The sequence below is a fragment of the Scyliorhinus canicula genome, chromosome 9, assembly GCF_902713615.1.
Source record: "Scyliorhinus canicula chromosome 9, sScyCan1.1, whole genome shotgun sequence".
NCBI lineage: Eukaryota > Metazoa > Chordata > Chondrichthyes > Carcharhiniformes > Scyliorhinidae > Scyliorhinus > Scyliorhinus canicula.
This window is the reverse complement of record NC_052154.1, coordinates 113,776,022-113,795,503: the sequence shown is the minus strand read 5'-3', so window position 1 is coordinate 113,795,503 and position 19,482 is coordinate 113,776,022. Positions and strand designations below refer to the sequence as shown.

At 50.3% G+C, this 19,482-nt stretch overlaps 1 protein-coding gene across 3 annotated transcripts in view; it reads left to right on the top strand.

Moving 5' to 3' along the window:
* Positions 1 to 19,482, top strand: part of LOC119971624 (proline-rich protein 5-like) — a 148,227-nt gene that overhangs the window by 56,245 nt on the left and 72,500 nt on the right. For 2 of the 3 annotated variants that reach the window (XM_038807424.1, XM_038807425.1), the window contains exons 2-3: positions 213 to 496; positions 17,243 to 17,323. In XM_038807424.1, coding sequence (XP_038663352.1) covers positions 378 to 496; positions 17,243 to 17,323 — 200 coding nt within the window. In that variant the 5' untranslated portion in view covers positions 213 to 377. The remainder of the gene's footprint in view (positions 1 to 212; positions 497 to 17,242; positions 17,324 to 19,482) is intronic. The other variant, XM_038807426.1, reaches the window with a different exon arrangement.

Here is a 19,482-nt window from a genome sequence, read left to right as displayed (position 1 = left end):
CCACTATCTTCTGATTCAGAAAGCAGCATACAACCAAGAGGGGTGTAGCTCACAAACTAACGAGTGCCCACTCCGCAGTTGGGTGTTGCCTGTTCCCTGGATGGCAGGGGCGAAGGCAGAAAAAGTTCTTGTTGAAATATTGTAATTTCTGTCACTATGAGAGCAACAAGGCATCAAACTAACAATGATTTATTTTCATTGATTTCCTGCAGATCACTTTTGTCTCCATTGGCGGAAGGAACCAGAAGTTCAGTCCATGTGGACTCCTTAAAATTAACCAAAGCTCTGGAGGCGACACTCCACCTCAACAGCTCCCCAAAGCCTCAAGGAGCAGCAGAGATCCAGGGCTCCTCTCCCATGGTTGCGCCCACGGGAGGATGGGCTCTTTCCGCCGACCCCGACCTCGCTTCCTGAGTTCGCCAGTACTCAGTGACCTACCCTGCTTCCAAGCTGCCAGGCATGCTGCTCTGCTGGGCTCCAACAGGGCCTGGAACAGGTAGGAGCAGACTAGCCTGGTTAAACTGAAAAAGTGGCAATAATATTCAATTTCTAATCAAGTGCTTGAGAATCGAGTGGGTGAAATTCTGAGTTGGCACGCCTTGTCCTTTAACCTCACAGTCCTGAGTTTCAATTTCTAAATTAAGCTTACGGCAGATGTAAATGTCTTAAGTGAATCAGTATCAGCCCACCTGATCGGGAACACGAGTATGCAACACTAAACCACCCATAATTTCACACGCGACATGGGCAACCACTCACAGAGATTGAATAGGGATAGTTGATGCGGCCATACCATTTCGCAGAGGTTACAGCAGAGGAACTTTAAACCTGAAATGAGGGGCTTTTAAAATTCTATCACAGGATGTTGGCGTTGCAGGTTAGGCCAGCATTGATCATCCATTTTGAATTGCCCTTGAGAAGGTGGTGTTGTGCTGCCTTTTTGACCCTGTGCAGTCCATACGAACATACATACAAAGTAGAAGCAGAAGTAGTCGACCACTCAAGCCTGCTCTGCCATTTAATAAGATCATGGCTGACCTGTTTGAGTTTTGAATTCCATATTCCCATCTAATCCTGATGACCTTTGACTCCCATGCCTGACAAGAATCCACCTAAAGAATATTCAGTGACCCCTGCCTCCACTGCCTTCTGAGGCAGCGAGTTCCAAAGTCATACAACATTCCGAGAGAAAAATAATTTCTCCTAATCCCTCGCCTAAAAGAGTGACCTCTAATGTTAAAACAGTGGCCCCTTGTCCAGTACTCAACCACAAGAGGAAACATAATTTCCATATCCACCTTGTCAAGGCCATTCAGACTTCAATCAAGTCACCCCCCCACTCATCTAAACTCCAGTGGAAACAAGCCCAGCCTTTCCAATGTCTCCTCATTATACAACCCATTCATTCCAGACATCAATCTAGTAAACCTCTGGACCGCCTCCATCGTATTTACAATATTTCCTTAAATAAGGAGAGAACTGCAAACCTTATTCGAGATGTGGTCTCATCAATGCCCTGTATAGGAATTCTGGTGCCGGCCATGGAGTGAGTGGTCACACATTTGGTGGCTCCCGCTCAAGGTGAATTTTGTTGGTCCTTCCCCACCTGTATGGGTTTTTCTTTGAGTACAAAAGGTGTGGGAGTGCCCAGGGAAGGTAATACTCCTCTGGTGAATCTGGTGCATGGACCAGAGGATGAGAGATGCCGCGAGAAAGAGAGAGCAGCTGGAGTAGGCCAGTTTTCGTGGTGCGACACGGGTGAAGATGGCAGAGGTCAAGGGAGTAGTGCAGCCCACCCAGTGGTCAATTGAGCATCTGGGGAGTTTTTAAGTAATAAGTTCCAGCAACAGAGGAAGGAGGCCTCGGAGGACATGGCTAAGGTGGTGGAGCAGCTCAGAGCAGCGATTGAGAAAGTGGGGCAAAGGTTGGAGGCTCAGGGCCTGGCGATTCAGAAGGGAGGAGGCGACGGGGGAGCATGGGGAGTGGATGGCCTCAGTGGAGATGGAGTTGGGGATGGTCTTGGACAGTCAAAATAGGCTGAGAGAGAAGTTAGAGGACCTGAAGAACAGCTCCAGGAGACAGAACCTGAGGATCAGCAGGATGCTTGAGGGCATCGAGGGAGCGGAAGCTGCCAAGTGTGTGGCGAGGATGTTGGAGCAGTTGATGGGGGAGGGGGCATTTGACCGGCCACAGGAGGTGGACCAGGTGTACAGGATGCTGAGGAGGAGGACACAGGTAGGGGAGCCACTGAGGGCAATGGTGGTATGGCTGCATTGCTTCTGGAACAAGGTAAAGATTTTATAATGGGCGAGGCAGAGCAGGGTTGTTGACAAGGGTGTGGTTGGTGTGGCACAATTAGGAAGGGATAGATGGCAGTAGACATCCAAGGGTGGGCTTGGAGGGACGTGTGACACAGTTTGGGGGCTGGCCAAGAAGGGATATGGTGGGGGGGTGGGGGGGGGGGGGGGGGGGGACCCATGGAGCCATGGAGGTTTGGGAGGCCGAGGGCGGAGGAGTTTTCATACTTCTCCCATGTGTGACAGGTATATTCCTGGATTGACTTTTTTGTAGGACAAGATACTGTTGGCGGGGTGGCCGACTCGGGGTATTCGGCGATCGTGGTCTCTGACCATGTGCCACACTGAGTGGATTTGCGGGTGGTTCATGGGGAGACCCAACGGCCACAGTGAAGATTAAATGTGGGGCTGTTGGCGGATGAGAAGATGTGTGAGTGGGTGAGGGCTGCCATTCGGGGCTATGTGGAGGTAAATGAAACAGGGGAGGTCACAGCCACCACATTGTGGGAGACACTCAAGGCTGCAGTTAGAGGAGACTTTATTTCGATTTGGGTGCATGAGGAGAGGGTGGAGAGGGCAAGGCTAGTCGATCTGATCCTGAGGATGGATAGGAGGTACTCGGTGGAGCTGGAGGAGAGGCAGAGGCTGCAGATAAGAGTTTGGGTTAGTGTCTGCGGGGAAGGTGGTGGGGCAGTTATGGAGTGTCTGGGGGTCAATTTACAAGTACAGGGAGAAGGTGAGTCGGATGCTGGCCCATCAGTTGAGGAAGCAGGCAGTGGCAAGGGAGATTGGTAAAGTGAAGATCGAGGGGTGTAAGATGGTGATGGACCCAGGGAGGGTGAATGGGGTATTTGAGGCCTTTTATAGGAGGCTCAATGAGTTGGAGCCACAAAGGGGGGAAGAGGGGATGAGGCGGTTCCTGGATGGGTTGGAGTTTCCCAAGGTGGAGGAGAGACGGGTGTGGGGGTTGGAGGCCCCAGTTGGGCTGTGAGAGGTAATGGACGGCATGGGGGTGATGCAGGTACGGAAGGACCAGGCCCCAGACGGGTTCCTTGTCGAGTTTCAGAAAAGGTTTGGGACAGAGCTGGGCCACTGCTGGTGAGGGCGTATAATGAGGCAAGAGAGAGGATGAACTACCCCCTATGTTATCGCAGGCCTCTATCTCCCTGAATCGAAAAAAGGATAAGGACCCAGAGCAGTGTGGGTCATATCGACCAATAACATTATTGAATGTTGATGCCAAGCTTTTGGCAAAGGTGCTTCGTGGATTGAGAACTGTGTGCCAGAGTTGCTCGGGGAGGATCAGGCAGGTTTTGTGAAAGGAAGACTGTTGTCGGCAAATGTGCAGAGGTTATTTAATGTGATTATGATGCCCTTAAGGGGTCAGGAGGTGGAGATAGTGGTGGCGATGGATGTGGAGAAGGCTTTTGATTGGGTCGAGTGGGCATATTTTGTGAGGTGTTGGGGCGGTTCGGGTTCGGACAGGGGTTTGTGGATTGGGTCTGGTTGCTGTATAGGGCGCCGGTAGCGAGTGTGTGGACAAACTGAGTGTGTTTGGGGTACCTTGCAATACATGGTATGAGACAAGGGTGTCCGCTCTCCCCATTGCTTTTCACCTTGGCAATAGAGCCATTGGCAGTGGCGATTAGGGCTTTGAGGGATTGGAGAGGAATTGGGCAGTGGGGGTGTCGAGCATAGGGTTTCATTGTACACGAATGACCTGTTATTATATACTTTGGATCCATTGGGTGGCATTGGGGGGTTTATGGGGATTTTAGGGGAATTCGGCCGGTTTTCGGGACATAAATTGAACATGGGAAAGAGTGAGGTGTTCCCTATTAATGCCAGGGAGCAGGAAAGAGGTTCTGGGAGCTGCCGTTCAGGGTGGTGGGGACAGGATTTAGATACCTTGCTATCTAGGTGGCACGGAGCTGGGCCCAACTGCATAGATTGAACTTGGCCCGATTGGTCAAGTGGATGAAGGCGGATTTTAGGAAGGGGCTGTTTTGCCGTTGTCACTGGCGGGGCAGGTGCAGACAGTGAAAATGATGGTGCTGCCTAGGTTTTTCGTGTTTCAGAACCTTCCTGTCTTTGTCCCCAAGTCGCTTTTCAGGAAAGTCAATGGGTTGATCTCTGGGTTTGTTGGGTGGGGAAGGCCGCGCAGATGCAGTGGGCTTTTCTGGAGCGGGGGCGAGGACGTCGAGGTCCTGGTGTTGCCGAATTTGATCAATTATTATTGGGCTGCAAACATTGCGATGGTGAGGAAATGGACCGTGGAGGAGAGGTCGGATTAGGGACGGGTTGAGGTGACATTGTAGAGGGGGATGGTTGAGGGCTTTGTTGTTGGCACCTCTGCCGTTCTCGCTGGCCAGGTATTCCGTTAGTCCAGTAGTGGTGTCGGCTTTAAGGGTGTGGGGGCAGTGTAGGCAGCACTTGGAGGAGGAGCTTGGAGAGGAGCTGGGGGCTAGTTCTTCGTTTAGGTAATTCTCTGCGTTTCTATTCTTCCTACCAAAGCAAACTTTATATTTCCCCACATTATCCTCCACCTGCCAAATTTTTTCTCACTCAGCCTATCTATATTCATCTGCAGCCTCCCTACGTCCTCGTCACAACATACTCTCCTACCTGTCTATGTGTCAACATGCAAATTTAGCCACCATTCCTTTGCTCCTCTCACCTAAGTCGTTGATATCAATTGTAAAAGGTTGAGGCCCCAGCACAGATCTCTGCGAACTCTTAAAGTGGTGCTTAGGGCCCACATGACAAGGGCGAGGATGAGCAAGTATGTTGAGGGGGTGGAAGATAAGTGTGGGAGGTGGGGCCTGCGAATCACGTCCACATGTTCTGGGTGTGTCCAAGATTGAGAGAGTTCTGGCAGGGATTCTCGGACGTTATGTCTGAGGTTCCGGGTGTGGGGGTGGCCCCAAGTCTGAAAGTGACGATATTTGAGCCGGGAGTGCAGTGGGGGGGGGGGGAAGAGAGGCCGATGTATTGTTATGTTGACGGGACTCGGATCCGCCGAAGGCAGGAGTGTGGGTGAGGGACCTGTCTGAATTCCTGAGGTAGGAGAAGATCGAGTTCACTCGCGAGGGTCGGTAGATGGGTTCACCCAGAAGAGGAGGATTGAGGGGTCAGCAAAGGGGGGGGGGGGGGGTACGGGGATTAATATGGAGAAGGCGGGGCATGGCTGGGAGTTGGTGACTGGGGGACTGGAGTGTTGTGGTTGTTTGTTGGTTTGATGTGATGTTCTTTGTTGTTCTTTTGATATTCTGCATATTTACATTTTTGTTGCAAAGCCGCGAGTAAAAATATATTTTTTAAAATCAATGCCGTGCATAACTAAAGCATAAGATTTTTACATTTATGTTCTATTTCTCTCATAATAAAGGATTGCATCCCATTCGTCTTTTTAATTACTCATTGTACCTGCAAACTAACTTTTTGTAGCTCACGGGAGAACATTTTGTTCCCTCTGCATCTCAGAATTCTCGTTCTTAGTTTAGGTAATTCTCTGCTTTTCTATTCTTCCTACCAAAGCAAACTTTATATTTTCCCACATTATCCTCCATCTGCCAAATTTTTTCTCACTCAGCCTATCTATATTCATCTGCAGACTCCCTACGTCCTCGTCACAACATACTCTCCTACCTGTCTTTGTGTCAACATGCAAATTTAGCCACCATTCCTTTGCTCCTCTCATCTAAGTCGTTGATATCAATTGTAAAAGATTGAGGCCCCAGCACATATCTCTGCGGACTCTACTCACCAGAAAAAGACCCATTTCTGCATTCTCCCTGTTTTCTGTCAGCCAGTCAATCTCCTATCCATGCTAATATGTTACTTCCTACACCATGAACTCCTACTTTGTGCATCCATGTGGTGTAGGTATACCCACAGAGCTGCTAAGAAAGGAGTTCCAGGATTTTGACCCAGCAACAGTGAAGGTACGGCGATATATTTCCGGGTCAGGATGGTATGTGAGTTGAAGAGGAACTTGCAGATGGTGGTGTTCCTATGTGTCTCATGGCCTTGACCTTCTAGTTGGTAGAGGTTTGTAAGGTGCTATCGAAGGAACCTTGGTGTGTTCCGTTTTGATGCTGTCTTTGGGCACACAGAATGGTAATCTTCCATTCTCCAGTGATCATATTGATGATGCTCTTCAAGAGCAGAAAACTCAACCTCCCTCTCTTCAAAGGGAAGGAGAAGTAGAGGAAGGTATGGCACAGGGCAGAACACATGAGATTGGTCACTGTTTCAGTCGTTCTTCCTGTCAATGACACAGTGTAGGCACCTCATCCTGTCATATGATGCAATATTTTTGCTTCCTCACAAACAATTGTCTTGGCAGATTTGTAGCCATTTGTAACTGAAGATATTTCTAAAGGCAGTGTGAAACAGAAGTTGTGTTGTGATGTGTGAGAAATCAAGGGGACACAAAATATTGGGGACACTGGCTGGAGTCCCTTGCAGAATGTACCTGGTGCCCAGTGCTGAAGTCAATGAAATTCAGTCTGTTTGCAGGTTAGCCAGGAATTTCTTATGACACCAAACACTGGTGAATGTTGATATATGCTGAAGATACGCAAGACTCAGAAATATAGATAGCAAGGTGAAAACAAGTCATGTTCCAACACCGGATTATTGTTGGGGGCCTGTGTATGGATGGTGAACGGGAAGAGGATCAGGACTTGCAGTGATAAGAAAGACCTTTCATTCATATCGTGCCTATTCTCAGAAATATTTCACCGCAGTTCACAATTAATCAGCCAGTGAAGGATACAACTTGAGCCAATCTTTACATATTTACTTACAGAGTTGCACATTACAAGCATACACTTCCTAACACAACAACCACAGTTTTACTCTATTTATTTTTAGGGCACAAGTAAATGCCCAATAAATTCAACCACCTGCATTTAATTAAACACAATTAATATACAATAACATATCTCCTCTCTTTGTCAATTAAAAAATAGAGTTAGTATGTATAAACAGAAATTTAAAAACAAATTAAATTCGAAAGCTCCAAATTCTGTGCAAAATATTGTGAAATGTCCCTCTAGGTCGCCGTACAATTTCTTCATGCATGCACTTTTTAATTCACTCATGGGATGTGGGCCTAGCCCCAAGCCCCAATGCACTATGGGAGGGTCCCTGCCCCCCTCCCCCCTCCCCCCTCCCAACACCCACTCATGGCACCCCAGTCCAATCACACCCACGCAAAAAATGCCAATTAGGCACCTTGGCAGTGCTCTCCTGGAACCCTGGCAGTGGCGCTCATGTGGCACTCCCAGGGTGCTCAGGTGGCACCCATGTGGCACTGCCAGGCTGCTCAGGTGGCACCAGCAGTGCCATGGTGCCACCCTGTCGAAAGGACATGAACCTGGGGCGCCTCTGATCTCCTGGGAGACTCCAGGAGTGCCGCTCCGTCTGATCTCCGTTTATGGAGTCCAGTACTGAATAGCGCTCGCCTGTGGTCTCCGAGGCGAGGGAGATTGAATCCAATGCCTCGGGTAACTCAGGAATCTGCACATTAAAGTGAGACTAGTTGTTTCACTTTAATATGCAGATTTGCTAAAAAATGATCCCACCCACAATGGGCAGGTTTCACATCATCCACATCTTGTGAGATTGTGTTAGATCACGCGAGGCATTATGAGCCGGATAGATCCCAGGAGCGGGGTCTCCTGGATTTTATCGGCCACGGTGTGCCCCGGTGAATTGCATTTCGGGTGCAGCATGGCCCCTCTGTCTTTGTTCAGTACCTTCAAATCCATGGTAACTACTTTGTTATATTCCTGACCTATATTCCTTAACCTTGTATGTAGCCTCACTACTAAGCCTCACTACTTAGTGATCCAAGATACCTTTTTAACTGATCTGCTCCACACACAGTTGAAGTGTAAGCATTATCTACCATTGCACAATTAAACTAGTCAACAGCTAACACATTTATCACAGGACTAAAATGCCTTGTGACCAGTATAATTTGTTTGGATTCATCATTATCTTCATCCTTTTCCTCAGAATTCCCCTCTTCAATGGCCATTTTGCATCTCCCCGTTGGGCAATTCACTGCGTATTGATACTTCAAAGCAGACCTGAAGTAGCTATGTTCCTGGGCATTCCTGGGATTCATTCACCTATAATTCTGTCTTCTGCTGTAACCATATCTACTAAAGGTGCTTTCATCCTCACGGAATGTTAAATTTGCTCCACAAAGGCTGAAGGAAATGACTGTTTCCCAGGAATTTTGTCAAGGCAGCTGGTGTCCCTGTCTGAGAACTGAACAACAGCTTGAACCAGAAGAACCAAATGAGGACCTGTGATACCATCAATTCACTGTGAGACCGTAAGAACGAGTGAACATTGGGCTTTAATAGCCATGAACTCGCCTGCCAGAGTCGGCTGTACAAATGAGTGCCACCCACAGGCGGCCGGACTATGTATGGCCCAGGTGAGGGCGGAGCCAGAGGCGGAGCCCACCAGGGTTCCGGTACAGTACCTGGAAGTAGCCCGTATCATCACTTCCAGGTCATGGGTCACGTTATTATACAGGCAGTACAGACAGCTCATGCATTAAGTGAAGTACCTTCACCACATTCACCCCCTGTTAAAACAATCAAGTCCAACGGGGTGACGTGGGGTCCATTAGAGATTCAGTCTGTCTGGAGGCCAGATCGTTCTTTTAGACCTCCTTAGCTCTGACGTTGCAGCGGGCACGGTCATTGCAGATGGTGACTCCGGGGGCGTCGTGTCTGGAGCTTGAGCCTCAGTCTGGCGTGTCGGAGGCGGTTGGGGGTGGGGGTAGGCAAGGGGGTAGCGTGTGGCGGCAGTGCCTGGAGTGGGCCAAGACAGGAGACCCAGGGGGTGCAAGAGGTGGCTGTAGGCAGCGGGGAGGGGGGCGCGTTGGCAGGGGAACCAGCTGGCGCTAGATCTCTTAGGGAGACCGTATCGTGCCGTCAGTCCTCTCGACCAGGGGAAGCGGGAGTACTTGTCGATGACAGTTAGGAAGTATATATTACGGTTGGTGGAGGGGAGGGGCCCTTTGAAGTCCATGCTCAGGCGCTCAAAGGGCCAGGAGGCCTTTACCAAGCGGGCCTTGTCTGGCCGGTAAAAGTGCGGTTTGTGCTACGCGCAGACCTGGCAGTCCCTGGTCATGGCCTTGACCTCCTCAGTGGAGAAGGGCAGATTGCGGGCCTTAATGAAGTGGGTAAGCTGAGTGACCCCCGGGTGAAAGAGGTCATTGTAGATAGCCCAAAGCCGGTCAACTTGCGCGCTGGTGCATGTACCGCGGGACAGGGCATCTGGGCTCGTTGAGCTTCCCAGGACGATACTTGATATCGTAATTGTAGGTGGAGAGTTCAATCCTCCACCTCAGGATTTTGTCATTTTTTATTTTGCCCCGTTGTGCGTTGTCAAACATGAAGACGACCAACCGCTGGTCAGTGACGAGGGTGAACCTCCTACCGGCTAGGTAGTGCCTCCAGTGCTGCACGGCTTCCACTATGGCTTGTGGTTCCTTTTCGACCGAGGGGTGTCGGATCTCGGAAGCGTGGAGAGTTCTAGAAAAGAATGCAACTGGCCAGCCCGCCAGGTTGAGTGAGGCGGCCAGTGCGACGTCTGATGCATCGCTCTCTACCTGAAAAGGGATGGACTCGTCCACCGCGTGCATAGCGGCCTTGGTGATGTCAGCCTTGATGCGGCTGAAGGCCGAGCGGGCCTCAGCCATCAGGGGAAAAGTGGTGGATTGAATAAGTGGGCGGGCTTTGTCCTCATAGTTGGGGACCCACTGGGCGTCGTAGAAGAACAACCCCAGGCATCGTTTGAGGGCCTTGAGGCTGTGAGGAGGGGGGGGGGGGGAGTTCTGTGTGGGGGCGCATACAGTCGGGGTCGGGCCCTAGAACTCTGTTCTCCACGACGTAGCCGAGTATGGCCAGTTGTGTAGTGCGGAAAACACTTCTCTTTGTTGTATGTGAGGTTGAGAGATTGGGCGGCCTGGAGGAACCTCTGAAGATTGGCATCATGGTCCTGGTGATCATGGCCGCAGATGGTGATATTGTCCAAGTACGGGTATGTAGCCCGCAAACCGTACTGGTCCACCATTCAGTCCATCGTTCTCTGAAAAACCGAGACCCCGTTAGTGACGCCGAAGGGGACCCTGAGGAAGTGGAAGAGTCGGCCGGCTGCTTCAAAGGCAGTGTAGTGGCGTTCTTCCAGGCGGATTGGGAGCTGGTGGTAGGCCGACTTCAGATCGACCGTTGATAACACACGGTACTGTGCGATCGGGTTGACCATTTCCGCGATGCGGGGGAGGAGGTACACATCCATTTGCGTGAACCGGTTAATAGTCTGGCTGTAATCTACAATCATCCGGTTCTTTTCCCCAGTCTGGACGACCACCACTTGCGCTTTCCAGGGGCTGTTGCTGGCCTCGATAATCTCTTCACTCAACAGTCGCTGGACCTCCGACTCGATAAAAGCCATATCTTGGGAACTGTACCGCCTGCTCCTGGTGACGATGGGCTTCCAGTCGGGAGTGAGGTTCGCAAAGAGCGAAGTGGGGGGGAGACATTGAGGGTTGCGAGGCTGCATACCGTGAGGGGGGGTTAAGGGTCAGCCGAACTGTGGGGTCAGGCTTCGGTGACTGCATTGGAACTCTAATCCAGGCAGCAGGGGGCGCAGAGGTGAGGGAGGACGCACAACTTAAAACAGGAATACTTGGAGCCCTGCATCGCGAGGTTTGCGATACAGTACCCCCGGATCTGGATGAATGGGATCCGGAGGCAAGGGAGATGGTTTGGGATGCAGGGTATATGGGAAGGGAACAGCACCTTACCGTGTCGAGGTGGACAAAGCTCTCCGTGTTCCCGGAGTCGAAAAGGCGGGGGTCTCGTGCCTGGTGATCCGGACGACCATCATTGAGTATTTCAAGTGCTTCGGATGCGACTGGTCGAGGGTAACTGCGCCCAGCTGCGCATCGCCAGCGTGGTTGGCGGTGTCAGGGTCACAAAATGGCGTCCCCCATGAGTCGCACGTGTCGTGCTGGGTCGAAGATGGCGACAAAGATGGCCACCCCCATCGGTCGCACGTGTCGGTCGGTGTTGGAGTCGGCGGGCAAGATGGCGGCCCCCACGAGTCGCACAAGGCTGATGACGTGTCTGAAGGGGGCGTTCCGGGCAGGCACGCAGCCACATTGCGGGTCAGTGGTCCCGTTTTCCAACAAGCGCTGCCTGATGTAGTTCGATCGGACCCCAGGCACGTAGGTGTCCCGGATCTGTAGGTTTATGTGTTCCTCCGCCGTCACATCCCGGTAGCTGCAGTTCCTCGCGAGTAGGGTCAGTTTTTCCAGATACTCATCTAGCGATTCCCCAGCGCGTTGACGGCGAGTCGTGAGGAGATGTCGGGCGTACACCTCATTTACAGGCTTTATGAAATGCACCTTGAGGGTTGCGACCGCCGCCTTGTACGTGGCCGCTTTCTCGATCATCACAGAAATTCGGTGGCTCACCCGAGCGTGGAGGAGTCGCAACTTGATGGTTCCAGTGGGAGGCGTTGTGAAGGAGTCGAGGTAGGCCTCGAAGCAGCGGAGCCAATGTTCAAAGATTTCCTTGGCTTCTGACGCGTGCGCGTCGAGTTCGAGCTTATCTGGCTTCAGAGAGGCTTCCATGATGCTGTCAATGGATTAAATTGTGATACTGTAAATTCACTATGAGACTATGAGAACTAGTGAACATTATGCTTTAATATCCATGAACTCGCCTGCCAGAGTCAGCTGTACAAATGAGTGCCACCCACAGGTGGCCCCGGTGAGGGCGGAGCCAGAGGCAGAGCCCACCGGGGTTCCAGTACAGTTACTGGAAGTAGCCTGTATCATCACTTCCAGGTCATGGGTCACATTATTATACAGGCGATACAGACAGCTCATTCATTAGGTGAAGTACATTCACCAAAGGACCCGAGCACAATCCCACAACTTAAATGCAAGTACTGATTCAGGAGCGCCATTTAGATTTTGTCAACCCTTTATCTGTTAAAGTCCATGATATATTCTTCTGAGGAATAACCACCTGGTTTTCAATAACTATCAAGGTCCAGCCATGTCTCATGTGGTAGTATGACTAGGGGTAGTACGGTACCTGAAAGTGTGTGCTGCCATTGGTGCAGAGGACTCGCTGCCCATTTGCTCGGGTAAGTCATGTGCCTCTCAGCCAATTGGCCGAGAGGTAGGTAGCTCCGCCTCCGAGGCGGGATATAAGAACCCGTGCTACCCAGCAGTCGGCCTTTCTTCTGTACATCTGCTGCCAGGTACACTCCTTGTGTATTAAAACCTATCGTTCGGACTTCATCTACGTTTCGTGTCCATTGATTGTGCATCAATTTCATGCACAAGATTTTAAAGGATGGAGCTTCGTATCAAGCCGGAGTGTCTTCGACTCAGCCCACGCGCAGCGAATGCAACAGCCGCATTTAAACGCTGGCTGGCTTGCTTCAATAGTTACTTTTTTTTGTTTCTTTTTTTTTATAAATTTAGATTAGCCAATTATTTTTTCCAATTAAGGGGCAATTTAGCATGGCCAATCCACCTACTCTGCACATTTTTGGGTTGTGGGGGCGAAACCCACGCAGACACGGGGAGAACGTGCAAACTCCACACGGACAGTGACCCAGAGCCGGGATCGAACCTGGGACCTCAGCGCCGTGAGGCGGTTGTGCTAACCACTAGGCCACCGTGCTGCCCCCGCTTCAATAGTTACTTTAAGTACAGCCGAAAACATCCCGACGAGGGAGCAGAAACTGCACATCCTCCACTCGTTTGTCGGCACCGCCGTGTACACGCTCATAGAGGACACGACAGACTACGACGCGGCCATGGACTTGCTTAAAGGACATTTCATCCGGCCGGTGAACCAGGTCTACGCTCGGCACTTACTGGCAACGAGGCAGCAATTTCCTGGTGAGTCTCTAGACGAATTTTACCGGGCCCTCCTCATTCTGGGGAGGAACTGTGGCTGCCCACAAGTTTCTGCGGCCAAGCACACCGAACTTTTAATCAGAGCTGCTTTTGTTGCGGGTATGCAATCTTCGCAGATCCGCCAAAGACTTTTAGAGAGAGAGACTTTAAGCCTCACCGAGGCACGGGCCCTCGCCTCCTCCCCAGGCGTTGCGAATCGTAACGCCCGCGTGTACACCCCCGACCGCGCGCCGACCCCCTGGGCAGCATGGAACGCGACCCCCCTCACCTCCGCAGACTCTGACCTCCCCAGGCCTGCGCTGCAGGGCGCCCCGATAAACCCATGGGGCCCCGATGCTACTTTTCCGGCCAGGCAAAGCACCCATGCCAGCGCTGCCCGGCCCGCTCCTCAACCTGTAAAGGCTGCGGCAAGAAGGGCCACTTTGCGGCCATCTGCCAATCAAAAGCGGTCGCTGCGGTTCCGAGCAGCGACCGCTTGTCCCCTTCCCCGCTCTCCTCAGGGGCCCCGTGCGGCCCGCGGACCTCGCTGCCCACACCCCCCACTGCCATGAGTGATTCCCGGGTGCCGCCATTTTGGGCCCCTGACGCCACGTGCGACCCCCGGGCGTCGCCATTTTGGGCCCCCGACTCCACGTGTGATCCCCGGGTGCCGCCATTTTGTCCACCCCCCACCACATGCGGCCGATGGGCGCCGCCATCTTGGATCGGCATCGAAGACCCCGCAGGCGACTGCTCTCTGCCAGATGACGACTCGGAGTTCCTGCCATGACTCGCCTCAGTCACATTGGGCCAGTCGCGGCCTGGCACGCTATCCACGGCAACCATGAAGATCCTTCTCAACGGCCACGAGACAAGCTGCCTGCTGGACTCTGGGAGCACAGAGAGTTTCGTCCACCCCGCCACGGTAAGACGCTGTGCACTTCCCCTTTACCCGGTAAAACAAAAAATCGCTCTGGCCTCCGGTTCACACTCGGTCCAGATCACAGGGTGCAGCATAGCGGACCTCACGGTCCAGGAGAGGGAGTTTAAAAATTACAAGCTCTTCGTCCTTCCCCATCTCTGCGCGGCAGCACTCCTGGGGTTAGATTTCCAGTGCAACCTCCAGAGCTTAATGTTCAAATTCGGCGGCCCTATGCCACCCCTTACTGTCTGCAGCCTCGCATCCCTCAAGGTCGATCCCCCATCCAAGGCTGTGTCGCTTTGTAGGGGCACGGCAGCACAGTGGTTAGCACTGTTGCTTCACGGCACCAGGGTCCCAGGTTCGCATCCTGGCTTGGTCACTGTCTGGGCAGAGTCTGCACATTTTCCCCATGTCTGCGTGGGTTTCCTCCGGGTGCTCCGGTTGCCTCCCTCAAGTCCTGAAAGACGTGCTGTTAGATGAATTGGACTTTCTGAATTCTCCCTCAGTGTACCCGCACAGGTGCCGGAGTGTGGCGACTAGGGGATTTTCACAGTAACTTCATTATCAGCTTACTTTAGACAATAATAAAAAAGATTATTATTAAGTCAATCCCCAGTTAATGCCCACCATTCACATCCTCTCTCAAAAGGAGAGAGCAGCATATGGTCCTCTGGGACTGTGGCAACATTTACATTTTTTTAAACAATTAATATGTATAATTAGCACCACAAATACCATGGTTGAAAGAGGAATATTGGTCAAGACATGAGGACGATTCCTTGCAGTTGTTCGAATCAGACCATGGAACCTTCAATGTTAACCTGAACCAACCTAACCTCTGACATTTCAGTTCTTCCTCAATATTGTACTGAATTGTCAACTGAGATTATGTGGTCAAGAAACAAGATGTGGCTTGAACCCACAGCCTTCTGACTCAAGAGATGAGAGTTCTACCACCTAAGGCAAGCTTTCCCTACTGTGACGAGTTCATTGACATTCATGTTGGCTCTTTGCCATCAGCAACATTGCCCCATCTAAGATTTTCAGCTGGGATATTACACAGATTTCATACGAGGTTAAATTTAGTTCCATAACCCCATCAAACACTCCCACGTCAGGTATGATGGGCAATATTCCCCCCCCCCCCCCCCCAGGTGGGAGAATTGCCGGGGCGCTGCGTGAATCGCGCCACACTGCCCAGACCCCTGCACGCGATTCACCCACCCCCGAAACCAGCGCCGCGCGAGCGGCATCTCCCTCCCTGGGCTTAAATTCCGCCGCGGCTGGCCCCTGAACACCCACGCCATATTGCGTTGGGGCCTGGCACACGTAAGAAGTTCCCCTAGCATGTGCAGGATGGCGCGGCCCAACTGTGCATGCACAGGATTGAGCTGCCCCAACTGCGCATGCGCAGGTTGGCGCCCATTTGCCGCAGCGTAAGGACGCTGGAGTGGCGTGAACCGCTCCAGCACCATGCTGGCTCCCTGTGGAGGCCAGGATAGGTCGTGCCCGGGCCCTACTCGCGCCGTCGCGGGCACTTGGGAATCGCCCCCGATATGCCTTCAGCGCAGTGTAAACTACCTTCTGTGCTTCCCAAAAAGGCTACAAAATCTCAATTTTAATATCAGTGCTGCTTACTTTTAATTTCTCCTCCTCCATTATTTATTTTGTACGCTCCTGGTTTAGGCAGTCTTCTCCAGGTCTCTCCTGAAGGTGCTGTGTAACAAGCCAGTAGGGGGCACACAAGGCCAGTCAGATTGACGCATCTTTCGATTTCCCCTTCCTTTGCCGCATTATCAGTGATAATCAGGGGATCCGGTGTGACCAACCTCCACTGAGAACCCACATCCTACCACTTAGCGGCACAGTGAGTTCAGCACAGTAAGTGCGTTAGATGGCAGAATTTTGAACTTACTTCACAAGGAGAATTATTCTCCAGGTTCTCTGCAACATATTTGTTGACCTATCGCCTTGTTTTGGCCTGTGGAAAACTTAAAACAAGAAGGTTTGTTCAAAAGGGGAGGTATCAGTTCCTCTTTTTCAAGCCTTTGTGTTGATTGTTGGTCTGCTCCTTGGTGGCAACCAAGAACAGAAAGAACTCCGTGCCAACAGTGATGAGCAGCACCAATGCAGTGAGGAGAGCTGTAAGCGTTGGACACTCATGGGCTGAATAGCCTTCTGTGCTGTTATTTCTGCTATAAACCTTGGAGTGATATTTTCGGACCGAAAACTGTGTCATGAATATCCTTTAGGTAAGGAGAACTGCCGCCCAACTGACTTGTCCCCAAATGACTCCAGTCCCAGAGCAATGTTTTTGATTCTTAACTGTCCTGTGATGTGGCCTAACAAGCCACTCAATTACATCAAGCAGTAGAAGGGTAACCAGAGATGGACAATAAGTGCAAACCTTGTCAGCAATGACTACACCCTGGGCATAATTTGTTTCGATAAACATCGACTCAGTCATAAGTGATAAGATGTGTCTGTCACTAAGGTTGCTTGGGATAGCTAAGTGCATTAATGTACTTCTGCCTCATCTAATTGCAAGCATGTATCCATTTTCACTTGCCTTCTCTTTCTCTCTACCCTTTTCTTACACTTCTTTCCCACTTTCAGCTCCACCTGCCCCTCTGAAGCACACTAGATAGTTACAGATAAGGTCCATACATTCAGGGACTACATGCCTCAGACTGGAGGCAGGAATGTTGAATGCAAGAGAGTTGGTAATCCAAGCAGTGAATGGCAATTGTCACCCAAACCCTCCAGGGGAGACAGACACATATAAATGAATAGTGGGCATATTCTACTAATGGCTTGTCCAAAGCCCTGAAAATGTTTATTGCAGAATGGTGGTCCTGGAGAAAGTACTGCAATTGAATAAAATGTTATGACGACCAGCTTCTAAAGGTCCAAGTATGGAACAGCACAGCAGGAGCTAAAACTGGCCCACGACACAGGCTCCTGACCAGGTTCAGGAAACACTGCTGCAGCATTATAATCTTATGTCAGCTTATTGTTTTTGGTTTCTTTCTCATAAATCATATCTTTTTTTTTTTGTTTCCCTCTCAGTGTGCATAAGGCAGTGATCAAAGTGTTCCAGGGAGGAAGTTTACAGGATAACGAACTGTACTGTCTGAATGAAAACATACGGTAAATATACAAGAGAAGGTTAAAATAAGCAAGTGGTTTAATTTTTACAATGACTGCAGAACTGGGTGTTTGATAGCCAAACCTCGCAAGCAAGTGGGAAATCAGAAAAAATATGTTTTTATCTCTCTCTCGTGTGATTGAAACATCCAGAGAAAGCAACGGATTTGAGAAAGGATGCACAAGTTAATCGACTCTTCATTTGTTGTAGAAATCCAACTGGTTCACGAATATCATTCAGGGAAGGAAGCCAATTGGCCATACCCACTCCATCCTATATGTGACTCCAATCACACATCAACATGATTAACTCTTAACTGCCCTCTGAAGTGACCTCGTAAGCAATTCAGCAGAATCAAAACCATTGCAAAGCATAACAAAACCACACTGGTACAAGACAATGACCCACCGCCACTTCCTCAGGGCTTCTAGGGATGGGCAATAAATACTGGCCAGCCAACAACATTCACATCTCGGGAATGTCTAATACAATTAGGAAGCACCCCTAATACTGGCAGTTTGTCCATCTTTTTGTACAAGTTCCATTTTAACGGTGTTGTTTGGTTGACTTTCTTGCACTGCTATAGTCTGAGTGGTCTTGCTTTTTGTTGGAGCAGTTCGATACAACTGAGTTATTAGCTAGGCTATGTCAAAGGGCAGTTAAGAATCAACCATGTATGTAAATAAGAACCTCAATCCTCAAGGACTAAATTGATATTAATAAATCAAATGTATTTAGTTTTTTGAGGGGGTAGCTAATTTTATATGTCACAGGACCTGCACCTAGTGCTCCACTTGCTGATGCCTGCAACTTGTGGATTGCAGTAAGACACTGTGAATGCAGCAACTTCAGAGTTTACGTTGGCTGCACGTGAACCCCAGATAACTCGATATGACACTAGTCCCGAGGTGACAACGGAGGTGGGTGGATGAGGCCAACAGGCTGGAGCGCCCACCTCCGTTTACTTGAGCTTCGGCCCAGTTTTAATGATGACTATCAGGTCCTCAAACTGTCACCCCCTCATATTCCCTATGCCTCCTCATACTAGTTATAGTGTCTCTTAAATGAGGGAGCTGAGGCTCTGGGTGGAGGGAACACTTTACGTTAATAATCAATCAAGGACTCTCAATGGAGTAAGGCTGATGGGACAAGTGGCCTTTCTCATTCTGGAATTTCCTCTTTATTTTCCTGATCTATATTTGGGATAAGGAAATAATTTTCATAAGTGTGGCACCTTGTTGAGCCCTCAGATTATCCCTAAAGCATTTCACAATCAGTAGGTTAGTTTTTAAAATGCAGTCATTGTTGCAGTGTCCCGCATCCAGCTTCCAGTTTGTGAGCTGAAAGATCCACAAGCAACGGGTTAGATTTAAGCAGTCAGATCTTTGTGAAGGGGGCGAGTAGGAAGGCCAGATTTGGGAAACTTCCTGAACAGGCAGACCCAGCCTTTTAAAAAGGCCTCTATCCGCCATATTTCCATTCCTGGCAGGTGGGGGGTGGGATAGAGCCAGACCTACTGCCTCCTGAGGTAGGCCCAATCTCCCATGGTAGTGGGCAGTTTCCAGGATGATAGGCTGGAAATGTGGCCATGGGTTGGGAGAACAGTGCATGGAATCTTTAACATCCATCAGTACATCTATCAACTAAAACAGGCAAACTGGGCCTAAGTTGAACATCTCTTCTGGAAAATAGTGAATTAAACTTTCCCAGCCATTGTCTGTCCCAGGTGTACGCAGGTGCAGCACATTATAATTAAACCATACCCATTCAAGCTGATTTTGATGTTTCAGGTTAATTAATGTGTTTGCAGCACTCCTCTGGAGGAAGCCTACTTTCTGACAGGGTCTTGACCTGGCCAAGGGGGAGGAGAAAGATTGCAGCTGTTGTCCTGACTGGTAGCCTCCAGGTCCGGGCCTATTATGGACATCAAAGACCAGTGAGTAAGGAGATAGTGCAGAGGAGATTTGCTGCAGTTAAACCAGAGATGGGTACTTCAATTATGTGGAGAAACTGGGATTGTCTTCCTTTGATCAAAGACAGCTGAGGAGAGATTTAAGACAGGCGTTCATGATTATGAAAATTTTTGATTGAATAAGTTTGGGGGGGACTTCCGGTGGCAGCCACGGTGTGAGGGGTCGCACACAGACAGCTCCTACTTGAA